The sequence below is a fragment of the Nuphar pumila genome, chromosome 2 (assembly GCF_984573655.1).
Source record: "Nuphar pumila chromosome 2, dmNupPumi1.hap1.1, whole genome shotgun sequence".
NCBI lineage: Eukaryota > Viridiplantae > Streptophyta > Magnoliopsida > Nymphaeales > Nymphaeaceae > Nuphar > Nuphar pumila.
The window spans coordinates 64439974-64466013 of NC_143250.1; the positions used below are offsets into that span (position 1 = coordinate 64439974).

General features: G+C 39.1%; 1 protein-coding gene and 1 pseudogene across 2 annotated transcripts; both read right to left on the reverse strand.

Moving 5' to 3' along the window:
- Positions 1-3491: 3491 nt before the first annotated feature.
- Positions 3492-7078, reverse strand: LOC149845595 (putative kinase-like protein TMKL1). The gene is made up of 2 exons (XM_089997676.1): positions 5709-7078; positions 3492-4451 (listed from the first exon to the last, which is right to left on the reverse strand). The coding sequence occupies exons 1-2, from the start codon at positions 7060-7062 to the stop codon at positions 3811-3813; spliced, it is 1995 nt and encodes a 664-aa protein (XP_089853802.1). The 5' UTR covers positions 7063-7078; the 3' UTR covers positions 3492-3810.
- A 7463-nt stretch (positions 7079-14541) lies between these two features.
- On the reverse strand, positions 14542-20400 carry LOC149845596 (uncharacterized; annotated as a pseudogene). Its single transcript, XR_016427860.1, has 2 exons — positions 19945-20400; positions 14542-15126 (listed from the first exon to the last, which is right to left on the reverse strand). The product of XR_016427860.1 is annotated as an uncharacterized LOC149845596 (transcript).
- Between the last annotated feature and the right edge of the window lie 5640 nt (positions 20401-26040).

Below are 26040 nucleotides of genomic sequence, written 5' to 3' on the forward strand. Positions count from 1 at the left end.
TTGATTTTAGCAGATACACATAACAGTATTTAGTGCCATCATCTATAAAAGTGATAAAATACTTTTTATGATTTCTAGTTAACACTCCATTAAAATCACAGATATCTGTATGCACCAGATCCAATATTTCAGAATCTCTAACAATCGTATGGAATGGTTTCCTACATTGTTTTGCTTGCACACAAATTTCACATTTTTTTGTTTTATCAATGGAATGTTCAGGAATCATTTTCAAGTTCATCATGCGTTTCACAGAGTTGAAATTCACATGACCTAATCTATTATGCCATAAGTCAGATGATTCTATGTTATAAGCAACATTAGACAATGAGTCAAAAGATACATCATTTTCTAATTTATCACTGCAAACATGTTCAACACGAATTTTAAATAAACCATCATCTAAATACCCCTTGCCAATAAAAGTTCCAGAATGTAAAATAACAACTTTATTACATTTAAAGTTAAATTCATAACCCTCTCTAACAAGACATGAACCACTAAGAATGTTCCTTCTAACTACAGGCACATGGTGCACTCTGTGTAAAGATAGAACTCGTCCTGAAGGAAACTTCAGATCCACGCGTCCAATTCCTAACACCTTTGCAGCCGTTGAATTGCCCATAGTCACGGATCTGCCTGCAGCAGCCTGGTATGAGACAAAGACAAACTTATCAGCACAGACGTGCACATTAGTCCCAGTGTCAACCAGCCACTCAGTTGGCTCATAAACGTGATAGATTTGTGGGTTAACAGAAACATACCAGTACTGGTCCCAACGACCTCAGTCACCATGTTGACTTGAGGCGTTCCTTCTGTGGTCCCATGAGCTTTGGCTTTCTTGGAAGGACATTCCTTAGCCCAGTGCCCAACCTGCCCACAGTTCCAGCACAGTTTGTTCTTTGCCTTTTTCTGGATTTTGGCCTTAGGTTTAAACTGGTTTTTCATTGCAGATTTCGATTTTTGTCCTTTGCCCTTAAAAGCTCCGGTCATCATGTTCACCTTAGGCGGTTCAGTTGGCATTACGATCTGTTTCTGGCTCCTATGCTCTTCTTCAATGGCAATGGCTACCATAAGATCATCTAGAGAAATTTTTCCTCTACGGTGCTTGAGAGACATACCGAAGTCTACCCAAGACTTAGGAAATTTCTCTACGATGGTCATAACCTGAAACTTCTCAAGAAGTTTCATTTCAGCCTCAGCCAAATTATGGAGCAGTAGCAGAAACTCGTGTGCCTGCTCAGTGACCGACTTGCCTTCTGCCATCTGATATTTCAGAAACTTGGCAACAGAGTACTTTTCAAGACCTTGGTCTTCGGTATTGTACTTCTTGTCAAGTTGATCCCATAAACCCTTAGCAGTGGTAGACGAAGAACAGTACACATCGAACAATGTGTTGGACAGAGCCAACAGTATGCAACCACGGCATATACTGTCCTTTTCTTTCCACTCTACAGCCGCAGTAACTGCAGCAGGGTCAGGGTTAGTATCAGACACCGAAGGGCAGTCGACTTCCAGAACATTCAACAGCCCTATCGTAGTGAACCAGATCTTCATGCGTTGCTGCCAACGCTTGAAGTTCTGTCCGGCAAACTTTTCTGGCATACCGGACATGTCCACTTTTGGTACAAACGCAGAAGAAGACGACATGCTTAGAATCTTCTCTAAGACTGTTGGATCATTTTTCAGATCACACAGTTTCACAATCGTCATCATGATATAAAATACAAAATAAATCAAGAAATACAACAGTGTAAATAACATGATTAACAGACGACCAAAACAATAACAGGGAGCAAGCATGGCATTTTTCGCATCAGACCAAAATCCAGACGACAGCATAAGATTAAACAGATGCATAGAACATAAAGAAAACAACAGGAACATGTTTAGTTTATGTAATAGGCTAAGGCGTACGAAGGTACTCCCCTTAGAGAAGATTCGCCCCCACATACTGTGCAAAACAGGGTCCGACGTCCTTCCCCCAAGATACAATAGCCACGACGAACCGAACGGTGCACTCCGGCAGATCGTCCTTCGAAAACAGCCTCTTCGAACCAAAGTTGCAGAACAACCCTCTTCGGGATATCTCAGGAAAAGAAGAGAGAGAGAGAGAGTAACAGAGAGATGAGAAATCACAGAGCTTCGGCCAGAAATCGCCTTTCTCAACCTCTCTCCTAACCCCAGCCCTCACCACGCTTTTATAACCCACGAACGGTTATGAAACGTGGAAGGACCCGTTACGGATTCTGAGGAGACGTGATCCGTTAACGGACCTGTTACGGTCCCATAACCCGTTACCGAATCCAAAGAAACTTTGGGTAAAAAGATACTTGTCTTGATTGGATATGGACCTAAAGGGCCAATTACCCGACCCGACCCGACACGGCATGGCGGGCGGGCGCGCACGTGTGTGTGGTGGTCATCCCACTCCCTTGTTCTCAGGAACAAGTGTATGAGTTCACTAATTGCTTATAAAGCTCTCAGAAAACTCAAGCAAAAGCAATATGGGACTATTCCACCTCATCAAGACCTCTATTTTTAAACACCCCATTCCTTCTTTGAATTTCTCTCCCTTCTTTCTTACACCTAACAAGTTTATCTTGTGGGGAGGCATCCCTGTCCCGTTCTCAGCGAGGGTTCATTGTACTACAAGAAAAAAAAAAACATATTATCACTGTATTCCCACAGAGGTATGTTTTCTATTGGTATATTGACATGATATATGATATAATCTTTCAAACAATAAGATCATTGATCGTGTATTCTTGGTCCAATTGAACTGATGGCTGCCGCATCACATTATGTAATCAACCAGGAGTGAGAATTGGAAACAACGGTTCAATTCAAACTCTTGCAGTAGAAATGGTCTATCACGCAACTTATCTGACACGTACACTCGAGTAAAGGGGTGCAAGTCACATAGGACCCACTAAAATATTCCAGACATGGACCATTGGTCTTTCCAACTTACCTATGGGCCACAAAATCTGGGCCATGCATCAAGAATTTTGAGGCAGAGCTGCACCAATTGCTTGGAAGTGTCTAAACCTAGCATAACCTACCAACCGACTACCCAAAAATGATGCTTTTCCAAGGACCAATTCATACCTTTATGGTCCCATAAATTGGCTTTGTAAGAAAAAAGTGGCCGCAGTTTCTATTTGTCTATGCAGTTTTCCAGGTTACATTGAACTCGTTAAATAGGCTGACTGAATTGCTTTTACACTCTTTTTTCATCCTCCTTTGTGTTCTTAGAAAAGAACTGAAAAGACTTTCTTAATCACTTTAGACTTCTCTTTATTAAAGGTTAAAGAGAAGCAAAGCAGTAGGAATATCCCACAAAGTGGTCTTTATAATAATTTGTCAAAAGGGGCAAGTAGAAAGCAAGGATGTTTCTTAGCACATGCTAGCATTGGTCCCACCATGGCACCCTCTTCACTCTCTATTTTGTGTAGCTTAAGTATACCAAAATGCAAAGCAAATAAATGTAATAAAATAATAGCAGGATCACTGATTATAACTCTGCTCCGTTCCAATATTGCTTGACAAAATAATAAAAGGTAAAAGGGGGGAACACATGAAATTATATAGTCAAGAACATCAATTGCAGCCTTCTTGATTGGAAAAGACAGTCTTGTCTTCATCATGCCAGAACAGATCACACATACAAAGATTGAAGGCTCCCTACTTTTTCTGCTTCTTTGAAATAAAATAGCAGGTGCTTCTCTTTCCATGATCATAAAAGAGTCCTTATCATGGACCCCATGGAAGCAAAGATACCAAAGGTGGTTGCAGAAGCAGAAATGGTCAGAAGGGCGTCTCCAGTTCACTTCTTGTATCAGTTGGGCTATACAATGAAGACCTATTCCTTGGCCTGTTCTCTTCCAACTGCTTCACCACTTCACCTATATCAGGTCTCACAGAAGCAACAGGAGCACAACAGCCCATTGCAAGCTTCAGTGCCTGAACCAGACCATCCTCCATTGGACTCCTTATCCCTCTCAGTACCTCGACATCGAATACCTCCATTGTGTTCTCTTCCAAAACAGCGATTTTCACTAATGCCGGCAAGTCTATGAAGTCCCCTGTTCTTGCATCTTTACCAGGCTTTTTCCCCAAAAGAATTTCCAGCAGAAGTATCCCAAAACTGTAAATGTCTGTTCTTGTATTGCACTTGTTTATCTTCTGCAACTCCGGTGCTTTATAACCTTCGGTTTTCATGGCAGCAATCATCTCCTCTGTCACAGCAGGCACCATTAACTTATCTAATCCGAATTCTGTGAGGCGAGAAACATAGAATTCGTCGACCATGATGTTCTTTGATTTCAGATTTCCATGGATGAGTGGCGTTTCTAGGCCAGTGTGGAGATGAGTAAGTCCTCTGGCTATTCCTAATGCGATCTTGTGCCGTCTTACCCAATTTAACATAGGCTTCCCTGGTCTAGTTTCTGCATTGCATAAATTTAAATTAAATGAAATTTATTAAAAAACAACCCAAGACGCTTTTTCTCTGTTTAATCTAAAATTTCTCTGGCATTATTGTTACAAAAAAGGGGAAAAGAAATCTATACTTCATTCAGAGAGAGAGAGAGAGAGAGAGAGATCTGTACTGGGATACAAGATTATATTTCACTTTACAAGCTATACTTCACACTCAAACATATAGAAGGAAATTTTTACCTAAGATATGCCTACCTTTTCTGATGTTTTTTTTGTTGAAGTACATACTAAAATTAATACATGAATGGTGACAGCAGCTACAGTTTGCAAGGAAAATATTCTGCAGAATAAAACTAAAACAGAAGTTCACTAAAGATGGAAGCATATGAATTCTCTCCGAAAACAAGAACAGAAGACTATAAAATGTACAAAAGACAACCAAGGAATATCTTAATGATAAATCGTCCGGTATCCATGATTTACAAAAAAAGAAAAGAAAAAACTTCTAATTGCCGAACTACAAAAGTTGAAAAGCATTAATGAAACTCAACAAAAAATTCCACAGATTTCAACTTGGTTTTCCCAAATCGCTCCCGACATCCTGGCAGCTAGTGAAAGAATGGAATCTTGCATTCATTGTGGTAGCCGCCAAAAGAATGCCTAGAGAAAACGGCAATTGAAACCCACAAAAATGCATTTGAAGAACTCTGCAGCAATGGCCTCCACGGATCCAACTCACACATAAGTAGAACATGTAAAAGAAAAGGCCGTTCAATTCAAACATGTAGGGGAATGAAATACATACACCTAAACAAATAGTTTCATTTTGAAGTTTCTCTTCACGAGAAAAGGCCATAACTAATCCAGAAAGTATAATGAATGTAACATTAAGATGGTTCACTTCTAAACCAGACTAGCAGACTCATTGGTTTAATATATTTGCAGAGGGTATGCCTCTAATTATATGCAACTTCCTACACCAGGGAAAAGGCAGTGGGCACTGAAATTATAACGGTGATCCCCTGTCACATAAAGAGATCAAAGAGTTTTAATTTAACCTTTTGTTAGGTAGGCTTACAAAAAATGGAATTTATAGAACCAATGGCAAGGTTGGCATTCAAAATTATGTAAAAAATCCATCCATCCATACACAGTAACACCATCTAGAAGATACTCAAACAGGCATATAATAGTTATCAAGAACAGAGCCTCTAAATTAGGAAAGAACAAAACACCAAGCATCAAAGATGAAGTCTGCCGCATACCATGAAGGAGATCGTGCAGCGTCTTGTGGGGCAGGTAATCATAGACAAGCAGCTTCTCTCCCCTCTCCCCCTCATAGAAGGCCCTTAGAGGCACCAGATTCTCGTGGCGAACGCGGCCCATTTCCCTCACCAGCGGCAGGCACCACTCCCTCTCTCTGCAACTCCCTTCTCTCAGCAACCTCAGAGAGATGACACCACCATCTCCAAGCTTGGCCTTGTAGACCGTCCCATAGCTCGTCTTCGCGATCACCTGACCGGTGGCGTTCAGTATCTCCTCGGAGGTGAGGTGCTCGCCGCCCTGGAACAGCACCAACTTGCCCTCCCCATTGCCCCACTCCTCCTCCTCCTCCTCTTCCTCTTCCTCTTCCTCTTCCTCTTCGTCCCCCTTCTTCTTCCTCCCCCTCTGCAACAACGCGATCGAGACCGAGCCGAGGACCACCAACCCAGCCATAGAAGCGATCACCACTCCGGCGACCCCTCCCGGCGACAGGCCGGACTTGCGGCCCAGACGAGCCGGATTCCCGGCGAACGCCTCCTCGCCGAACCGAGCCAGCAAGCCGCCCGGCACGGTGCCGCTGAAGTTGTTGTGGGAGAGGTTCAGAGCGACGAGGCTCGGCATCCCCAGCAGCGACTCTGGCACTGGGCCGGAGAAGAGGTTGTTCCCCAGATCGATCTCTTTCAGCGCGGCGAATCCCGCGAGGAAGTCTGGGAACTCTCCGTCGAACCGGTTGCTCCCGAGCCTAAGAGTCCGAAGAGTCGGGCAGGAGACGTTGGGGAGCGCGGGGCGAGGGAGCGGGCCGGAGAGCCGGTTTCCGTCGAGGCTCAGGGAATTGAGCCGATCGCAGAGGTTCCAGATTGAGGGCGGGAGCGGGCCGGAGAGGGCGTTCCCGGCGAGGTCGACGTCGGAGAGCGCGGGACTGTTGCCGAGCTCGAGAGGGATGCCGCCGGAGAGGGAATTGACGCCGAGGAAGAGCGAGCGGAGGGAGGAGAGCTCGGCGAGCTCGTGGGGGAGCTCGCCGGAGAGGCCTGCGGCCGGGAGCTGGAGGGAGAGGAGCTGCAGTGATGGATCCCGAAGGAGGGAGGAGTTTCGGCTCGTGGGTGTGGGGTAATTGGGGTTCTGGATCTCGCAGTCGAGGGTGGTGCCGTTCTGGAAGCCCCATTTGAGGCCTCTCCATTGGCACAGAGGGATGGTGGTGTTCCATGAGGCCAGCAGGAAGTTCTCAGACTGACCCCCAAGAGCAGGCTTGATCTTCTCTACCAGGAGGAGGACGTCTGGTGAGAGTGGCTGTGAGAAGGAAGGAGATGGAATGAAGAAGAAAAATAAGAAGAGGGATGAAAGGGAGACAGCGGCCATTGCTTTTCTGAGTACAGAAAGGAAGAGCTAGAAAGAAAGAGGGTTTGGGAAGCAGAGCAGGGGAAGTCTAGCGATATAAAAAGCAGGCTGCTTTTTTTTCAAGTAGTTTCAAATGAGGTGTTTTTTACTGAAAGACAGGAAGCATCCTAAAGCTTCAATGAATGACCATCCTATCACAGATCCTTTCTTTTCCTTTTTGCAGATTTTTGATGCCGTGTGTCTGTCAGTGACTGGGTTGGTGTTGGGGGGTTTAGTTGGGTCATGTGGGTTTAGGAGAGTTGGGGTGGCTTGATTTGATCAGACCAATCTTGGCTGGGTTCAATGGTTAGAGGGTATGCCTTGGTCTGAGTTGCATTAAAGGTTACTACTACTACTACTCTTTATCTCAGCCCATGTATGAGAGAGCTGCATAAGCAGGTGGCTGTAAGCCTTTAGTGTGTGTTTCAAACTTTGGTCTGCCCCCTCTATTTATCTAATGAAAGAAAATGCAACCTTGGACCATTTATGGATGATCAGGACAAGGATAGTACTGCTATGATTCAGCCAAACACCAGATTGGTCAGAAATTTCCTCTGGCTTTCCATGTTTGACTATGTGGGCAGAGCAATGCTGTTTGAGTTGTTTGATTGTGACTACTTTGAAAGTGGCTTTGTGGTTTGTGACCCATTTAAGTATGTCATGCCTAATTTACAAAAAAACTGCCTAACATATCAGCTATTTACAAAACAAAAGTCTACCAATGTGGGGGCTTTTATTACCGTCCACCACTTGCTTTTTTTTGGATAATCCAAAGGAAAAACCCCTTATCACATTGCTTAATTAAACAAAAGTCCGACTGTGATTTTAAAGCCAAGCGCGTCTTTGAAACGTAAATTATAAAAAGCAGATGTCTAAATGTAATTATTAAAACATTAGGCCGTTTTTGGTAAATTATTATTTTTAGTTTGCAAAATATTTAGGAACAAAGCACAGTGATCTTTTAAGCACGCCTGCTCCAAAAAAAAACAATCTAGGCTTTCGAGAAGCCAAGCAATAAATAACAAAAGTTGTTGGCCATAGACAAGGAAAGTACTCCCTCAGTTAAAAGGCCTTCGACACGAGATAAACAGTTAGTCAGGATCTGGATACGGGCCAAGACAGATTGAGAATTCGAACCAGGGCTAGGGTTAGGCACTAAACACACCTAACGCATATGAGTCTTCAGACCCAGATCCAATGTAGAATAGATATGGATCTAGACCCACTAAGATGAGATCTATCACTTTTTCTTTAGCCTACTGACTGACTGAGGTGCAAAAATCGATGGTTGTGCATTTGCACATAATTCGAGATTTGCTTCCAAATGCATTTTTCCCAAATGACAAATTTTAGTTTATTGGGTTTTGTTTAAGGTGCATTAAAATTGAAAGAAGTGATTCTATGTATGCACTTTTTGCCATGAGCTGGGTTCCATAGTGACAAATCTCAGGACAATATCGCGAGAAATCGCTTGAAAGTTTAAAACTGTAATTTCTCGCAAGATTTTCAAAATATCGGGATTTATGAAAAAATTTCAAATTCTTGTGAGCTTTTGAAAAACGAGATTTTGTCATTTTAACGTTTGTCAGTCACTACGCTGGGTTCCAACCTGCGCTTTCTTGTGACCGTTTTGACCCCCAAGAATTTCACTAAATACCAATCGTGGTTATAGAAAATCTTGTTAAAATCTGTTTACTAGGTGAATTTGTTTCTTTAATAAGCCAAAGAATCGAATCAAATTGTTTTGGAATTGAAAGAACTTTTATTTAAAAAATCAAAAAATACAAAACGAAAAAGAAAAATAGAATTTGGTCGATTCTGAACCGATTTTACTTACTAATTTTGGCCTATTCGATCTGAATATTTATTTTTTTTGAAAGGCAAGGCAGACCTCCACCATTTATTATTCAATGTATCATGGCGTTTTGAACCTGCAACGTCCCACCACAGGAAGACGTGCACTGACAGCTCCTACCAACCACACGGAGCCCCCCGCCCATTGGTGATTCAGACCGATCTTGGTTATGTAGAAAGTTTTTCTATAAAAGAAAATTTTAGTTTTGAGGGCAGCTCTCACCCTAATTAAAACACTCTTTTGACAGTTTTTCATCTCAATCTTCTCACTTTCCAACAAAATTTTCTCACATGAAAACTTCTTATATGCAGTTTTTTTTTATCAAATATTTTGCAGCTTTAAAAAAATTCATGTGATTTGCTTTTGTGGTAGATTGAGATTGGGGGCATTCATTACATTCCCACTCTTGCAGCGGTGTTAGGATTGATTGGAGGGCATTCATTACATGATTTTGGGATTAATTTCAGCCGTTCATTCTTTCATGATCTAGATCTTCAAAGATCCTAAAAAAAACTTGTGAGACCCATCTAAGATAATAAGAATAGAGGATCGATGAACGGTGAGAGAGTGACTATGACCTGATACGCACTTTATTGATTCCCATTGCAGCAGGGTACCATAAACCAGGTAGAAAGTTCTCCAACAAGTAACAACTTCCACAAGTGATCTAGACCATTGATTTGGTTGTGAAAGACAATCATTCAAGTCTTGTGTCATAACTCACATGATTTGTTGTTATCTTGAACTTGGTGTGAGTACCTTCAAGTTTTGAGTGGTAGAGCAAAAGAGGCAGTTGGGCCATGTTGAAAAATGAGGTGCATGTTTTTAATTATGAGGTGGGGGGTGATCTTTCACAAGTCACATGTCTGTCTTGGGGGGCAAATGCTCTCACATGAACACCTCAAAGGGCTCCCACACATTTGCTTAGCCGAGACAGGCAGACCCCACCACAGTGGGTTGATCATGGTAAGGATCTATTGTGAGCCATTAGATCTTACACATATAACCTATATATATATATATATATATATATATTATGTTGGATCTAGATACTGAATCCAAAGTTGGATTTAGGTATTGAATCTAAAATATGAATTCAAGTATCGGATTCAAAGTATATCATGTATCTTATAAGAGAATCCAATGACACTCACTTACATAGTGGGCCTTTCCGTTACGAGCCACTAAAATAGTGGTTGTCTCACAATTCATTGGATTCTCAATATAAGATCCATGATATACTTTGAATCCAATACTTGAATTCATATTTTAGAGTGGGTTTATACGAATCTTTGTTTTCCTCGTGTACAAGATTTAAATGATCCTTCTTTAGAACCATTAAAGAAAAAAGGAGAGATGAGAGAAAAGAGACCCATTTTTAGGGTTAGAAAGTAAGACCTTAAGGTTAAAATATATATATATATATATATATATATATAATTAAATATTATTTTATATTACAAAAAAAGTATATTAGTAATTTCAATAACAAGAATTGAGGATTAGAGAAGGGACAGGGGCAAGAATAAGTCAATCCCTGCATGGGTTTTGATTTTCACCTCCATTCTCTGTTCATTCCCCCATTTCATGTCCTCCATCCCTGCCCCAAACGAAGTGGGTTCGAACGGATCCTGGTTCTCCCTGTTTGCTACCATCCCTTACTCTCCAAAATGGAATAGACCCATCATAAAAATCATAATAGAATATCTACTTCAAGAATAAAAACAATTTATGTATTTCAATTTCCAACCTTATTTCTACCGCTACCGTATCGACCGTACCAAGGCATAAAGTTTCGTGTTTTTTATTACTCGGGGGTTTGTTTTAGGTTCTTAGATATGTTGAAACTAAAAGGCCATGTAACTGCAGCACGGCGCGCGCACACTCATGGGGTTATAAAACTTTACACAAATTACATTAATGCTAGCAGCATTCAATTCATTCAAACTGTCGAAATACCGTTCAAAGCAACAACATTTTGTAAAATATATAATTAATGTTACAAAAGAGAGTGATATATAATAAATAACTAAATAAACCATGTTAAACACATCTGTTAGATTCAGCATTTAGTGGCTAAATATATGCAAACAAGAGTATGCATCACGTATCATGGTACAAAACCACCTTATATTTTCTCTTATATATATATATATAGTCACTAGAATATGCTAACTGAAGTGTGAAATAGGTATTTTTTATGTTTTTTTTTTTACAAATCCAACCATGCAAATGCATTTTGCGTGATCCATTTGCTAGGAATAGACTTTTGGATCATATATTTTTTATAAAATAGTAAGTTTTAAATGCTTGAATATTTACAAAAATTCTGAGTCATTGATTTTCAAGCCTTTAAAGTTCTTTTATGTATCATAATTGAATGATCCAAGTAAGGATAACAGTGGACCATGAAAAAACGAGGCCCCACCCTACCTCACCCCACCGTTTGGACCAGGGATGAAAGACATGAAATAAGGATAGAGGGGGGGGGGATAGAGGTTAAAATCAAAACCGGTGCAAGAATGAAGGCAAAGATGGACTTACGCTTTCTCCCACCCCACCTTGCCCCGTCCTCGATCCCCATTAGTAAAATGTTAAAATACTCTTTAGGAATGACAGTGGACCGAGAAAAAACAAAGTTTCATCCCCAATCCCCATTAGTAAAATGCTAAAATACTATTTATGAATGACAGTGAACGGAGGGAAAAATGGAGCCCCACCCCGTTTGGACTGGAGATGGAGGACAAGAAACGGAGATGGAGGCGGGGATGAAGGTTAAAACCAAAATCCGTGAGGGGATGGAGGGTTAAATTTTAAGATGCGATGGGGGTAGATACCTTGTCCCCCGCCCCGGTCCAGTCCACTGCCATCCCTAGATCCGAGAGTCTGTTTTTAAAAAACTAAGCATCTATATCACATTCTTATTGTAAAATTTAAGATAAAAAAAAGCCATAAAATCTCCACTCATACTTCAGTTTACCAAAAACCCCAACGTATTCGTTTGAGGCAGACAGTCGTGTGTCGTCTGTCGTCTTAGAGTGGTTATGATAATCAAGTGGTGGGTCCGATAGGACCATCCAATGACAAATGTTTAATCATGACTAAGCCATGTCTGCATTTCAGTGGACATACCTAACAAGGAAATGCACAGATGATGCAAATTAAAAAAAGAAAAAGAAAAGGGCAAGTCCTAACTATTGAGAGTACTTTCTCATCCTCTTCCCTGTATGTTTAAAGCAGCAACTCGTTCTCTGTCATCTTATAGCTTTTGTCAAACGAAACAACAAGGGTAGTAAACAAAGTTTAATTGAATGATTTTATGACCAAGTTTGTCCTTGAAACTTAAATTATTAAAAATAGGCAGCTAAGTTAGGGATGGCAGTGGGGAGGGGCGGGGACAAGGTCTCCACCCTCGCCCCGCCTCAAGATTTTATCCTCCACCCCCGCCTCCATCTCCGGCTGGGATGGATTTTATCCTCCACCCCCTGCCTTCATCCCCGTTTCATGTCCTCCATCCCCAGTTCAAACTAGGATGAGGCGGGGCGGGGTGGGGATATTGCGGGGAAAAATGGTTGGAACGGGGATCGAGGCAGGGACGGGGCGGGGCAGGGAAAGTGCACGACCATCCCCGCCTCCATCCTCGGACGGGGATGGATTTTAACCTTCGTCCCTGCCTCCATCCCCGCTTCATACCCTTCATCCCCGGTCCAAACGGGGCGGGGCGGGGCCCCGCTTTCCCCCGGTCCACTGCCATCCCTAAGCTAAGTGTAATAACTTAAACTTTAGGTGCTTTTATCAAATACTGATAAGTTCAACAGCTTTTCATAAATTACTCAAGAAAAAATAGAATTTTACATGATGTCAGCTCCAATCTTACCCTCTAAGGGTACTTTGATTAATTTAAGTTTGTTAAGGCAAATCTTACTTGGCATTTGTTACCCACAAACACAATTAGGGGTGTGCTACAGGTAGGCCAAGACGACCCGACTCACCATGGACCAGGTTTGGGTCAGAGTTTTAGGTCCTAACTCATTAGTTAATGGGCCCAGGTTGGCCCACGAGCTACCAAACTAAACCAATGGGTTTGAGCTACCTAATTAACTACTTAAGATGTAAGTTGGTAACTATTATCATTTACTTAATTAATTGCATTAACTTTATGAAAACTAGAAAGATAATTAGTTGGGTGCATGATAAGTTGTTAAGTATTATTATTTACCTAACTAGATGCATGGTTTACCATTTCCATCATTGTGGAGATTTTGCATGTCTATAATGTGCATGGAATATGTAGTATTTCATATGATGATGCATCATCATGCACGCATCCATCTAAAATAAATGAGTTTGGGCCGGGCCCGACTGATCCGTTGAACATCAGTTCATTGGGTTAATGACTCGGTCATGGGTTGCTTTTCAAACTCGAGCCCGTTAAGAACTGGGCCTACGTTTCTGGGCCGAGTCCGGATTAAAGCCAGACAAGCCAAGCTCCAAACTGGTCTGGGCTGGCCGGATGCCCACCCCTACCCACAATACTATTACACTGATCCGGATAATGCTGTTTAACGTTGCTTTGATCCAATGGCTATGGGAAGTTTGAACCCATTATGGAGGTTGATAATTTCCACACGGTAGGAATACCATTCAGGAGGATGCAAATGCACTGTCCAGATTAAGATGGTGCACCCTGTCAATTCCCTATCCATCTAAAGGTTATTCCTATCTGTTCTTGGGTGTATTAGCGTCACCAATATTCTTCTTTTGTCATCTCAAGTCTATTCATATCTCTTGTCAATTGCCAATTCACAGCATTTGTATTTCTTCTGTAAGCTCAACTTTTCAGGCATAGTTGGACAAAAGGTGGGACAGTAGTGGTTAGTACTGATTACTGATTAGGCAAATAGCAACTAAACCACCTACTTGACAAAATAGAAGATACCCTAAGTACAATGTGCTTAACCTATGATATCATTTTTATAAGTATTAAGAGCACTGTCCAAAGAGGATGGCTGAAGGTTTTTAACCACTTCGAGGTGGGCCCTAAAGCAGGGCATCATTCTCTCTCAGGCCTCACTACCTGAACTGAGGTTTTCCCTCGTTAAATATAAAAACAAAACTCGAAAGGACTAAGAGTGTGTTAGGGATAGTGGTAGTTGCAGAATTGCACATATTTTCGTAATGCGGCAGCATCTATATGATCCAGTATAATTTGTTCATATATGCAGAAAAAATCCATCATTAGATTTTTTTATATTTATAAGACAAAAAACTGACCAAAGAAATTGAATTTCTAAAGACTTAGCAGCCCATCCAGTCCACCTTAGCATCTATGAATTCTAATTCTAATGGAAAACAAATTCATATAAGAATTTGGACCCTTTGAAAGATGTCACATCTGTATTGGAATTCTGACTTGGATGGACTTGCATGGGCCTACATAAGCCTTCTCTTCCGAGTCCATACGGCTCAATGTGAGACGCTTTATCCATGCAATGTTTGGATATCTCATACGTTTTACTGGTTAAAAATAGTTGTACAAACTCTGAGCTCATCTTCATGAAAGCAAGAGTAGTTTTTGCAGGAGCACCTCTGATGATAGACTAAGATGGTTGAAATCACTGTAGCAATTTTTATTATGGTTTTCAAGTTACTGAAAGATTTAAAGAATCTTAACCCATGAGCCAAGGAATGGAAACACAGCTATCAGCAGTCTCATTAACAAAGGCATGTCACCATTTCTCCCCCTTACCAACTTGCTTGGCTTCTGTGAACCGCCTTTGCTTGCACCTACTGAGCTTGGTCTTGGTTTTGGAGTTGGTCCAAGTGGCTGTCTGCTAGATTTCTTTCCCTTGATATCCAACTCATCCCAACCTCCAAAGGTCGGCTCTGTGCCCGTTACTTTACCATCAGCGACCCATGAATTGCTGCTGCTTACTTCTGATACGTCACTCACTCGGAGCTTTCTGCTTGCAACCATTGGCTGCAGATGAGTTGGCAAAGTTTGGTTTCTTGGACTTTGATTTTGGTGGTTTTGGACCGGCTCTTGTCTTGCCCCACAATTTGTCAACTGTGAGGGAAATGGCTGACTGCCCCAGAGGAAGGGCCAGTGCCATGAGAAAAGCATTGGGCCCTGTTGCCAGCAGCATAGACAATATAATGGCTGGAACCATCCAACCATACGACTTCAATACCTGTCCAAAAGACACATCACATGGAATCAATCACTCAATCCAGGATGCCAGGATCAGAAAATCTGAGTGATCGCTAAACTTTATGAACAGTGCCATCCAGGACTCCCACAAAGATACAAACTCCAAAGGATCAGGAAGCACTGACCCAAAGTGGAGACACATAATGTTTGAGATGCCCTGTGATTGTAAATCACAATCACCATACTTTCTCAAGGTTAGTGGAACATGAAAAAGTAAAAGCTGTGATTGTTTTTGCCTATTTGTGCTTTGAATATTGTGAAAGTAGATCATAAGGTTGACCTTGTGTATCACAATCACAGCTTTTACTTTCTCAAGATTCTATTTTCTCACCTGTGACCAAAAACAAACATGCCCATAATATAAGGTAATTACTTCAATAATTTTAACGAGGTAAAACTGAAGATAGGAGCCTCAAAAATTCATAGCCTTGCAACGGCCAAGATGAAATTTCAAAAAGTGGCTAGCCTAGCTGACCCTCCTAATGGGGGTAAAAATCAAAGATCATGATTAAGATCTTAAACTTACTTGCTAGTGTGGTTAAGTCAATCTTAGGTTTAGCTAATTTTAGTTTATAATAGACAAGGAAACAAACACTAAAATTTCAAAAAATAACAATAATAAAAGAAAAGACTCCAACTCTTTTTTTTTGTGGGTGGGTGGGTGGGGGGGGGGGGGGGGGGGGGGCAGTAAAACTAGGATAAAAAAAGATGAATCTCTCTCTCTCTCTCTCTCTCACACACACACACACACACACACATCAGTCAATCATGTACATCAGGAATATCTCTAATCCAAACAAAAAAATTGTTGTAACAATAAATGATTGTATCCATGACACAAGTGACTGTACTCTTGCCCTACCTACATAGACAAAACACCATTGTTAAGAAAAATCAGACTGCTGAGAAGCTATCCAAAGCAGCAGTGGTAGCAAAGGTAATTGGCTGCAAACAAATTCTAAATGCAAGAAAAAACTACATAGAAAGAAAAATCAAGTTCGATAAGACCATAGTGCAAAGTTAATCAGGAAACATATTTGGATCCTGCCTGTGTATTAGGGCCTTAAATAGGGGCTCAGACTGCCAGAGCCCATACCTAGATTGTTTACTTTCTTATCAAAGCCAAAGATGGTCAGTCTAATCAAGGCTATAAATAGCTGTATCAATCAAATTATGTGCCCAGTTTGATCTGATTTTGCTGCTGGAATCATCATGACAAGTAGTTTCATAGTTGACAATTTTCTACCAGATACGGATGAGACACTGCCTAAATTCCATCAAACTATTGATTATGAGATCAAAATTTAGTCAGAAGCCTACCCACCATGACAGAGTGAAATCTCAAATTTGAGGAAGAGGCAAAATAGAAATCTACAAATATCTTTTTCCAAGAAAGCAAGCTCAAGAAAACATAAAATCACATCATGAAGCACCATTGAGAATACTTTGGACCATACACTCTCTCTCAACCGACCTAAAAATGACTAAAAGGATACACCATAAAAATGGAGGTAATTAGACATTCCTGAACCTTAGGGATACAGGTAGGGAATATAACCAAATATCTCAGCATGTAAAAATGGAATTCATTTTCTCTGGACTTCTGTTTTGAAACTTGTCTTAATTTGCAAAATTTTCAATTGATGAATTGCATCAATGCAATCGAGGTTCAATAATCATTACCATAAAAGCATTTCTTACAAATTTAGGAAGTTGGCCTCATCCATCTTGACATCATTTTCTATGAGATGCTTGTCATCCTTAAGTTCCAAACCGAAAAAAGATGATGCCCGAGAAACCCATTACTTTGTAAAAGCTAGAAAACCTACTTAACTAGACAAATTATTACATAACAAAAACTGGTATACATTATCCCTAAATTTCTTGATGCTTCTTCTGATCTCATCAGGACTTGCAAACATGCTTGAAGCCCATTTGCACATCTGCCCAAACTACAGTTTCAAACACAACATGTTCATAGGCAGCAATCGTGAACCTTTAACTCATTATACAAGCCATGCACTTGTCAGTGTAGGAGAGATTGGGTTTCAAAGCAATATCCTAGAAAATAAAATAAATAACTAAAGAGGAATACTCAAGGCCATTTGGTTTCAGTCAAGAAGAGCAAAATTCACTTTCATCTGGTTACCTACAACCACAAATAAATAGGTAACACGTTGTTTGGAACCTACTACGTAGGCTAAATCTCCTTGAGGTGATTGTCCTATAAACCCTAGGATGCAATATATAAGCCATGCAAATCTAGAATCTCTTGTATATAACTCATAGAAACAGAAAAAAGAAAATGCAAATAAGAGACAACAACCTAATCCAACTAAGCTAACAAATAAATTCCACTTATCACTAATCAAGTTGAAAACATATCGACATTCCACCCATACAAAATTACAAATAACCCTTCTGATCAACATCTGATATGTGGAAATGTATTCTGAACTATCTATACCCCTTTCTTTTTCTTCTCTCATGAGCAATCTGGGATACCCTTCCAGTTACTCACAATTACTGGTAGCACTTACAAGTCTATAGCATTCGGGAACATGTTCCGAAGTTTATCTTTCCAGATAAGTTCACGGCTCATCAAGCCAAGCTTGGGTAGCCTTGCAAAAATACCACATTGAAATATGAGTTGCTTTTAAAAAAGTAATCCTAAAAAAAAGAGGAAGCCTTCTTAAGCATACACAGTCCTCAGAGCTTGGGCTCTTCAACAATTACCCTTGCCATAGAGCCAAATTTTTCTTGATTCTTTGATAAAAAATCTCATCTTTGAGATTTTTCTGAAGACTATTGGCCATAGAATGACCTCTGTCTCCATTGTATATCTGAAAAAGGGGGGCCCCATGATGTGAAAAACTCCAATATGGTTCCCGAGGGTGAATCGATCTAACTATTGGTTGCTTGTATTTATTGATTCAATGCCTTGTTTCAGCCAACTTTCATACAGGGAGTGCCCAAAATTTAAGAGAAAGCTAGTTTAAGCACATCTTTCCAATATATGTGCTTTTTGTTTAAAAAAAACTTTTTTTCATGGCTCTATAAGCTCGTTCAGAGAGAATATTTCCTTACATGCTGTATTTGGGATATCACTATTTGAATGGCTAGTCCTCATGCCATTATTCTCCATTTAAACTATTAGCACTTGAAATATATCTTAAGTCTTAAGCCAAACTTTTCATCACAATTGTGTCAGGAATTTGTTCTTGTGCTCAGTCATTCATTCCTTGTAGGCTTTTCTATAATGGAAAGTGTCGTCCATAAATTCGTGCACAGATATTTCCACTTCCTTGAAATATATTCAGTTGCTCACATACTGTATTTGGGATATTACCAAGTCTTCATGTGATTGTTCTCCATTTGAACTATTAGTACTTGAAATATGTCAGCCCAAAATTTACATCATGATCATGACAGAAATTTGTTCTGGTTGCTTCTTCATGTTTGCACTGTAAGCTTTTCTAGTGTGGCACATGGCCACCAATAATGATATGGAGAAGAAAAGATCGTTGCCAATCAGTAAAGCTTCTTCTCTTGCATATATAGGTGGCTGAATGTGTGGCACCAATGTATTGGTTTGAACCCTAGTCTCCTCTTTCAGTCCACTGTAAACATCCAACTGATAACTTCTTGATCCAACCCTCTATGCAGCTCACTAAACTTTCGAAGTTGGTTTGGTAACCTCACACCATTTCAATTTGCCATAAGTTGGAAAATATGATTTCAGAAAAGCTTTACCATGACTAAGTTGTCTCCACCATTTCAATCACAAGATCCCCTTCAAAGGGTATCATATCAAATTGGCACTAAAGCATGTTCTTGGGCATGTCCAGGGGAGGAAACTCTAAACAAGCTGATGGAGGCCAAAATAAAAATATGGCAGAGGAGATGCGACACCTAATAGCCCAATAGCTGATTTCCGAATACCCTCTGCTGCGAAATTCAGTGCTAGAAATCGGAAATATTGATAAGTAAGAAAGACACGGAACAGTTCAGCATTCAAAGATATATCAATTGAGACAGAGTTATCAAACAGAGGGCCTGGTCATTTCAGGCACAGTATCCCTGTTGAATTTTTTTTGAGTGTGAGGGGGAGTAAAACCATTTTGCAACTTCAAGAATATACCAAAAAGTAATTTCTTTTATAAATAAGGTCAAGCAACCGTTCCTATGGTTTGAACAAGTGACACCCTTGGCGTTCGGTTCTGTACCACTGACTGAGGATATCAAAGCCACAGTTTCCAATTTATGTCAAATTACAATAGTCTGCTTACCAAACCAACTTTAAACGGATTTTGTGGATTCGCTAATCGGCTTCCTTATCAATGGATTGAAGGAAGACATTATATCCAAGTCTCACTTGATATATCCTCTAATCACATTTATCGTTACCTGTAGCTTACCCACTAGCTATGATTGTTAAAAAATGATGTACCAAAGATTGAATTGTCTGCATACGCAACTTTAACTCGTTATTCCTCATGATATGGTATGGCTCAATGAAACAGTGGTCGAGTTTTATTCATAAATTTAAGTGCAACCTCTGTACAACACTAGCAATTTCAACGGCTATCAAGACCAAAACCATAATTGGTTTCATTACACAAGCAATTTAGTCAAACACTGGGATCTTAGTTCATCCTACAAATCATTTAACAAATCGAGACCAACTAGTTATTTCCATTGATAAACACGAGGGCCAGCCTCTGGAATCAGATATAAACACCCCAACATGGAAAATCAGAAGAAGAATATGCACACCAAATAAAGAGAAAAAAACTACCTTGAAAAATCCAACGTCCGTCCATCCTATATTGGGTTCGTCTTCGAAGAGCATGGAATCATCGCCATCATCATAATAACCATCGTAGTCGTCGTAAGAACGAGACCACCACGACCATTCACCTCCGTCGTCCTCGTTGTCAAGAATCCCACTCTTGGACCGCCTTCCTCTTCGGACGTTCTCTGCATCCGAATCCCACCAACTCCTCCTTGCAAAAGAAACATGGTGGGTATCTTCCCGGTGGGGAAAGGCCGTCTTTAGGAAGGGAAGCCAAAGAGAATGGGGGCCCCGATGGCAGAGGAAAGTGGTGGGTGGGTTTCTGATTGGTGTTAGAAGGATGGACATGGTGGTGGTCGTGGATTCATAGGCATGATGCACGACTGCACCCACCCATGAAATTGTAGAGATTTGGCGACTACCCACCACCCATGAGATTGCAGGAGGTGCGGTCTCCATCTCTCTCTCTTATTGCCACTCAGGAACTGTCACCGAGATACGGCTATGACCGGATCATGACATGATTCTTAATTTTTTAATTAATAAATGAATTTTTTGATATTTTAATGTATGAAATTTATACTTTATTATCATTCAATTAAATTATTAAAAAATGTTACTTTCTATATCTAAGGATCATGACAATGTTTTTTTATTTTATAGGCCTATCCATCACAACTTAGAATCTTACGATCCCTTTTATTGACCCACACAAATAGATGAAACTGAAAGTCTGTAACTTCTTCCACATTGAACTCTTACTGGATTTATGGATATTCTTAGCATTTTGTACACTTTAATAGCACTTTCTCATGTTTTTCTCACTTTATATGATTTTGTTACTTAGGCTCCAACTACACAATGTCACATCTGAAATTAGTGAGATTGAATCATCTCCTTTTGAAAAGTTACTACAAAATGATCTCTTAGCAACACTTAAAAATGTTCTTTGTTGTAGATCTACTTCATTGACCTATTCGTGTAAATGCTTAAGATCTATTTGGTTAATTACCACCTTTTTTACAAAATTTGATTCTGATACTTAAATTAACGTCTTTCCAGGATAAAATCTACAAAATACAATGAGATTCTATATATAGACTTTAGCAGTATCCCATGGTATAGTGCATGTACAACTTGCAATAAGAAAGTTCAGGTGGACTAAAAGGAACTTGCAATTCTTGTGGAGTTGTTTCATTAGAGATATACTAAATTTTATTTTTTTTATTTGAAATTTGATCTAATTTAATATTATAATTCATGTATTTTCATGATCTTTATTTGTTTATTTTTTAGCTAAATCATAGTTACAGATTGAAGATGACTATTGTAGATAACCACAAAAGTGATTTGGCCATTACAATTTTCAATGACCAAGCATGTAAAATTATCGATTGCTTAGTTGATGATTTGTTTGAGAAAACAATGATGACGGTAATGTATTCCAAGAGAAAACATTTTAATTAACATAAAAAATTTCTTATTCTATAGCTAACACTAAGTTTTATGTTTCAGGATGAACATGATAAGTTTAAATTGGAAAGGGAACTAAGCTTGAAAACTGATGGCCTTTTCAAGTTTTTTGTCCACTTGAAACTCCTGAAAAAGGAATTTCGACAATATAATATTCTAAAATTCAACCTTCTTGCAGTTGATAGGATCGAGGAATAAAGAAATGTTTGTTGCAAGTTATCTTTGGAGTATCCTGACCATCTTTTGCCATCAACCAGTGATGCTAAAACATCTCACCTTCCCTTAGAAGAGAATGACACTTGATCTTACTATTGAAAAAATCTTTTATGATCTGAACATTCTTTATGGAGCTGTGGTTTATTTAAATCACAACAACTGATGTTTGTTCTTTTCTGTGATGATCTACTTTTACTTTTCTTAGTATTAAACTTTTACTACCTTCATATGGTTGTGGTCCATGTAGATCACACAAACTGGTTTGTTTTTGTGTTGAACTACTTAGCATACTCTACTAATTTAGCTTTTAACTATAAATTTGTCTACATTTTGGTGGTGGTTCAATCTGGATGGTTAGTAATTTTTTTTATTAGCTTGTGCTACTGTACATATGTTCTTATATATTTCAGTAACATGTCTATCCAAATGTATTTTGCTCAGTAATTTCTGTAGGAGCTACAAAAAATATATATATAATTGCCTTTGGACCTGTTAGTTAGGACGAGTGGTCTCACTTTAAAGCACATCTGAACATAAAAAAAACACCGCATCTATGCCTAAGATTTTTGGGGTCAAGCGACGAATACAATGTCTAGGTCTAGGGGCGGTACAATTTGGTAAAAACTAAAATCCAACAAGAGCTTTGTGGGTTTTTTACTAGTATCTTGGCCGGTGGGGATTAGGGAGGCAGGATTTTTTGCGATATTAAATTGGTAGGAAGACAAGTTCACTGTAAAATCGTGTTACATTTTATTGTACTTTTTATAAAAAGTTTAAAACAATTGTGGCACAAATTTAGTGGGCCTTTTATTTATTTATTTATTTCAGCCAAGTTGCATTTTCTCGTTGAATGATCTTTTGATTTTTTTTTTTTAAGATGAGGAACCTTTGTCGAAGCTGGGGGCTCCACGACAGTGGCGGATCCAAAAGTTTTTCATTGGGTGGGCAGACTTTGGGTCTCGGGGACAATGCTATGGTCTTGAAGGATGATTCATTTATTCGAGGGCCAGGCCGGCAATCAAAGGAGGTAGGAAAGCAGATCTCCTGTCGAGGGACAGGGAGGGCAAAGCCCTCTGTCGGGAAGGGCTCGCAGAGGCAAGGGGGGCGGGCACCCATGCCAAGGTTTCTAATTCTAAGGGGGGGGGGCACCCATGCTTGATTTTTTAGAAATCCGCTCTTGGATCGTATAATTACAACATGCGAGCAAGTTTTTTTAGCGTTTGAAAATAAATGGCCTAGAACTTTCATTAATATTCAAGCCTCAAAAAGTTATATTTTTTCGTCTGAAATGTGTTGGTTCCTAGCAAATGTGCTATGTGAAACACATGTGCGGTCATATTTGTGAAAGTAGTATAGGAAATATCCAATTTGTACTCAAATTGCATATTTAGTAGTTTGTATCATGTATCTATTTTGTGTGTGGTTTTTACTTATTTTTAAAAAATGTTTCGAGTTGTTGATGCATTGTACTGCAGCTAGACAAAAGGTATTTCTCTTCAAATTTTCTTTGCCAAAATTTTTACAGAATCTTTGAAAAAGAGTGACTATTTTTCAACTAAGAATGTTGCTGATAGCAATATTGGTGACTGACAAGTTAGAATACGTGTGTGCACTTGCCAGCACACACACAAAGCCTTTCTTAAGATATTGACGTTTCTCAATGTTGGTTTATGCAAATGAGAAGATTGTCATTGTAAATTAGGCAAATTATCAAGTCTAGGATGTCGTGATAAACAGAAATGCTTGGCTCACCCATGTCGTGATAACTGGAAAGACAAGAAGAGGTTTGATAAACATGTTGGAAGCTCTGACAGTTTTCATAATTCAACACGAATGAAGTGTTAAAATTTGATGCAACAAAAACAACATATTGATTCTATACTTTATCAACAAAGTGTTCGACAGAAAGATGAATATAGACTTCACCTTTGGGAAACTGTTAATGCAATCAGATACTTGTTAAATCAAGGATTGACATTTCGAGGGCATGATGAAGTTGAAGAATCTCTTAATAGAGGAAATTTTATTGAGTTGTTGAAGATATTTGCAAAGATCAATGATGACATAAATAAAGTTGTATTGAAAAGTGCTCCAGAAAATAACAAATTGATATCTCCTGATATACAAAAGGATATTATCAAGGTTGCTTCTATACAAACTACAAATGCTATTATCATGGAACTTAGAGATACGTTTTTTTCTATTTTACTTGATGATTCTCGTGATATATCAACTAAAGAACAAATGGCTATTGTTTTATAGTTTGTTAATGAAAAAGGTTGAGTAGTCGAGCGATTTCTTACTCTTGTGCATGTTCTTAAAACAAGTTGCGTGGACAGGGTTATGATGGAGCAAGTAATAAGAGATGGAAATTTAATGGATTGAAAAGTCTTATATTACATGAAAATGCATCTACATATTATATTCATTGTTTTGCACATCAACTTCAATTGACATTAGTTGGTGTTGCTAAAAAAATTCATTGCTTGATGTGTTTTTCAATATATTAGGTAGGTTGTCAACTTTTTTTTCCACTTCATGTAAGAGATCTGAGTTTATTCGAGAAGTAGAATTTATGCGAATTGCTGAAGCACTTGCATTGGGTGAACTTGAAACAGGACGAGGATTAAATCAAGAAATAAGTTCCAAACGACCTGGTGATACTCGGTGGGGTTCTCATTACGATGCTTTGGTTAATTTACTCAGTATGTATTCTTCTATTATTCAAGTGTTAGATTTCATTGCAGAAGATACATATTCAGGAAAAAGTTCAGATGCAATTATTTTATATCATCAGTTGCAAGATTTTGAATTTGTGATTTGCTTACATTTGATGTGTAAAGTTTTGGGAATAACTAATGATCTTTCACAAGCACTTCAGCTAAAAGATCAAGACATTGTGAATGCTATGAGTTTAGTCACTATATCAAAACAGTGCCTTCAAGGTATGAGAGACAATGGATGGGACTCTCTCATAAACAAAGTGTTCAGATTTTGTAAGAGATTTGATATTCTTATTCTTGATCTAGGGGACTCATATACACCTCAAGGACGACCAAGACGTAAGGTTGAAAAGATCACCACATTGCATCATTATCGTATTGATGTATTTTATATTATTATTGATTTGCAACTTCAAGAGTTGAATGATCGTTTCACTGAAGCAAATACAGAGCTTCTCCTTTCAATGGCATGCTTGAGTCCAAAGAATTCTTTTTCTGCTTTTGATAAAAATAAGTTGATCCGTCTTGCTGAGCTTTACCCTAAGGACTTTTCTAAAGTAAACATAATTAGACTGGAAAATCAATTGGATATATATATTGCAGACATGCGAAACAGTGATCAGTTTTCAAGTTTAAAATCTTTAGCAGAGCTAGCAGAGATGATGATAGCAACTCAAAAGCACATTGTATTTTCTCATGTATATCTATTGATTAAGTTGGCATTAACTTTGCCAATTGCAACAGCAGGTGTTGAAAGAGCATTTTCAGCTATGAACAATATCAAAAGTCGTCTATGTAATAGAATGGGAGATGAATGGATCAATGATGCTTTGGTTACTTACATAGAGAAGAAGACATTTGATACCATCAATGATGATGCAATTATGATTTTTTTTCAAAATATGAAAAATAGAAGATGCCAATTGTAAAATTTTCATGAATTTAGTTGTTTGTATTTCTTAAGTGAACAATTTTCATTTTAGTTTAAAAGTACAATTTAAGGTTTTATCTTATTATGTTCATAAATTTAGTTGTTTGTTTTTGTAACAATTGTTATTTTAATTCAAAGGCTTATTTAAGTTTTATCTCTCCACGAATGATTGTTCCTCCAGCGAAAATTTTTTGGCTCCGCCGCTGGTCCGAATAAATGGATCGTCCTTCAAGACCATAGCATTGTCCCTGAGACCCGAAATCTGCCCACCCAAGGAAAAACTTCTGGCTCCGCCACTGTCCTTGTCACGTTTAACCAAATTTCACAATCACTAATCACCGGTAGTTTGTTATCATGATAAAAAAATTACTATTTTGCCCCTTTTGTAAAATAAAGCAGCAGCACTTGCAACAGACTAAAGAAAACATCAAATTGCCCATAAACATAAAAAGAAACCCTATACATCATATAATAATATAAATAAAAGTTATGAAATCTTACATTAACTCCTACCAGAAAATGCAATCTCATGTTTAATTCCCAATCCAAGCATATGAAGTTTGGCCATGCTTATAAAACAATGGACAATGGAAGCAAAATGGTTATGGGCAGGCAGAAGATGCACTCATAAGAACCATCAATGGGATAATAGCAGTCATTGAGAGATGGCTTGTTGCAGTCAAATGACCACCATGAAATACTCTTCTACATTATCCATTGGGACAAACTTCTTAGTTATTGCTCACCGAGACATGT

What these genes read in the sequence shown, in the direction of transcription:
- LOC149845595 (XM_089997676.1), bottom strand. Translation starts at nt 7,062, where the DNA reads ATGGCCGCTGTCTCCCTTTCATCCCTCTTCTTATTTTTCTTCTTCATT. An exon ending in GCTGCACGATCTCCTTCATG is followed by an intron (nt 4,452 to 5,708) that starts GTATGCGGCAGA and finishes TATGCAATGCAG; the next exon opens with AAACTAGACCAGGGAAGCCT.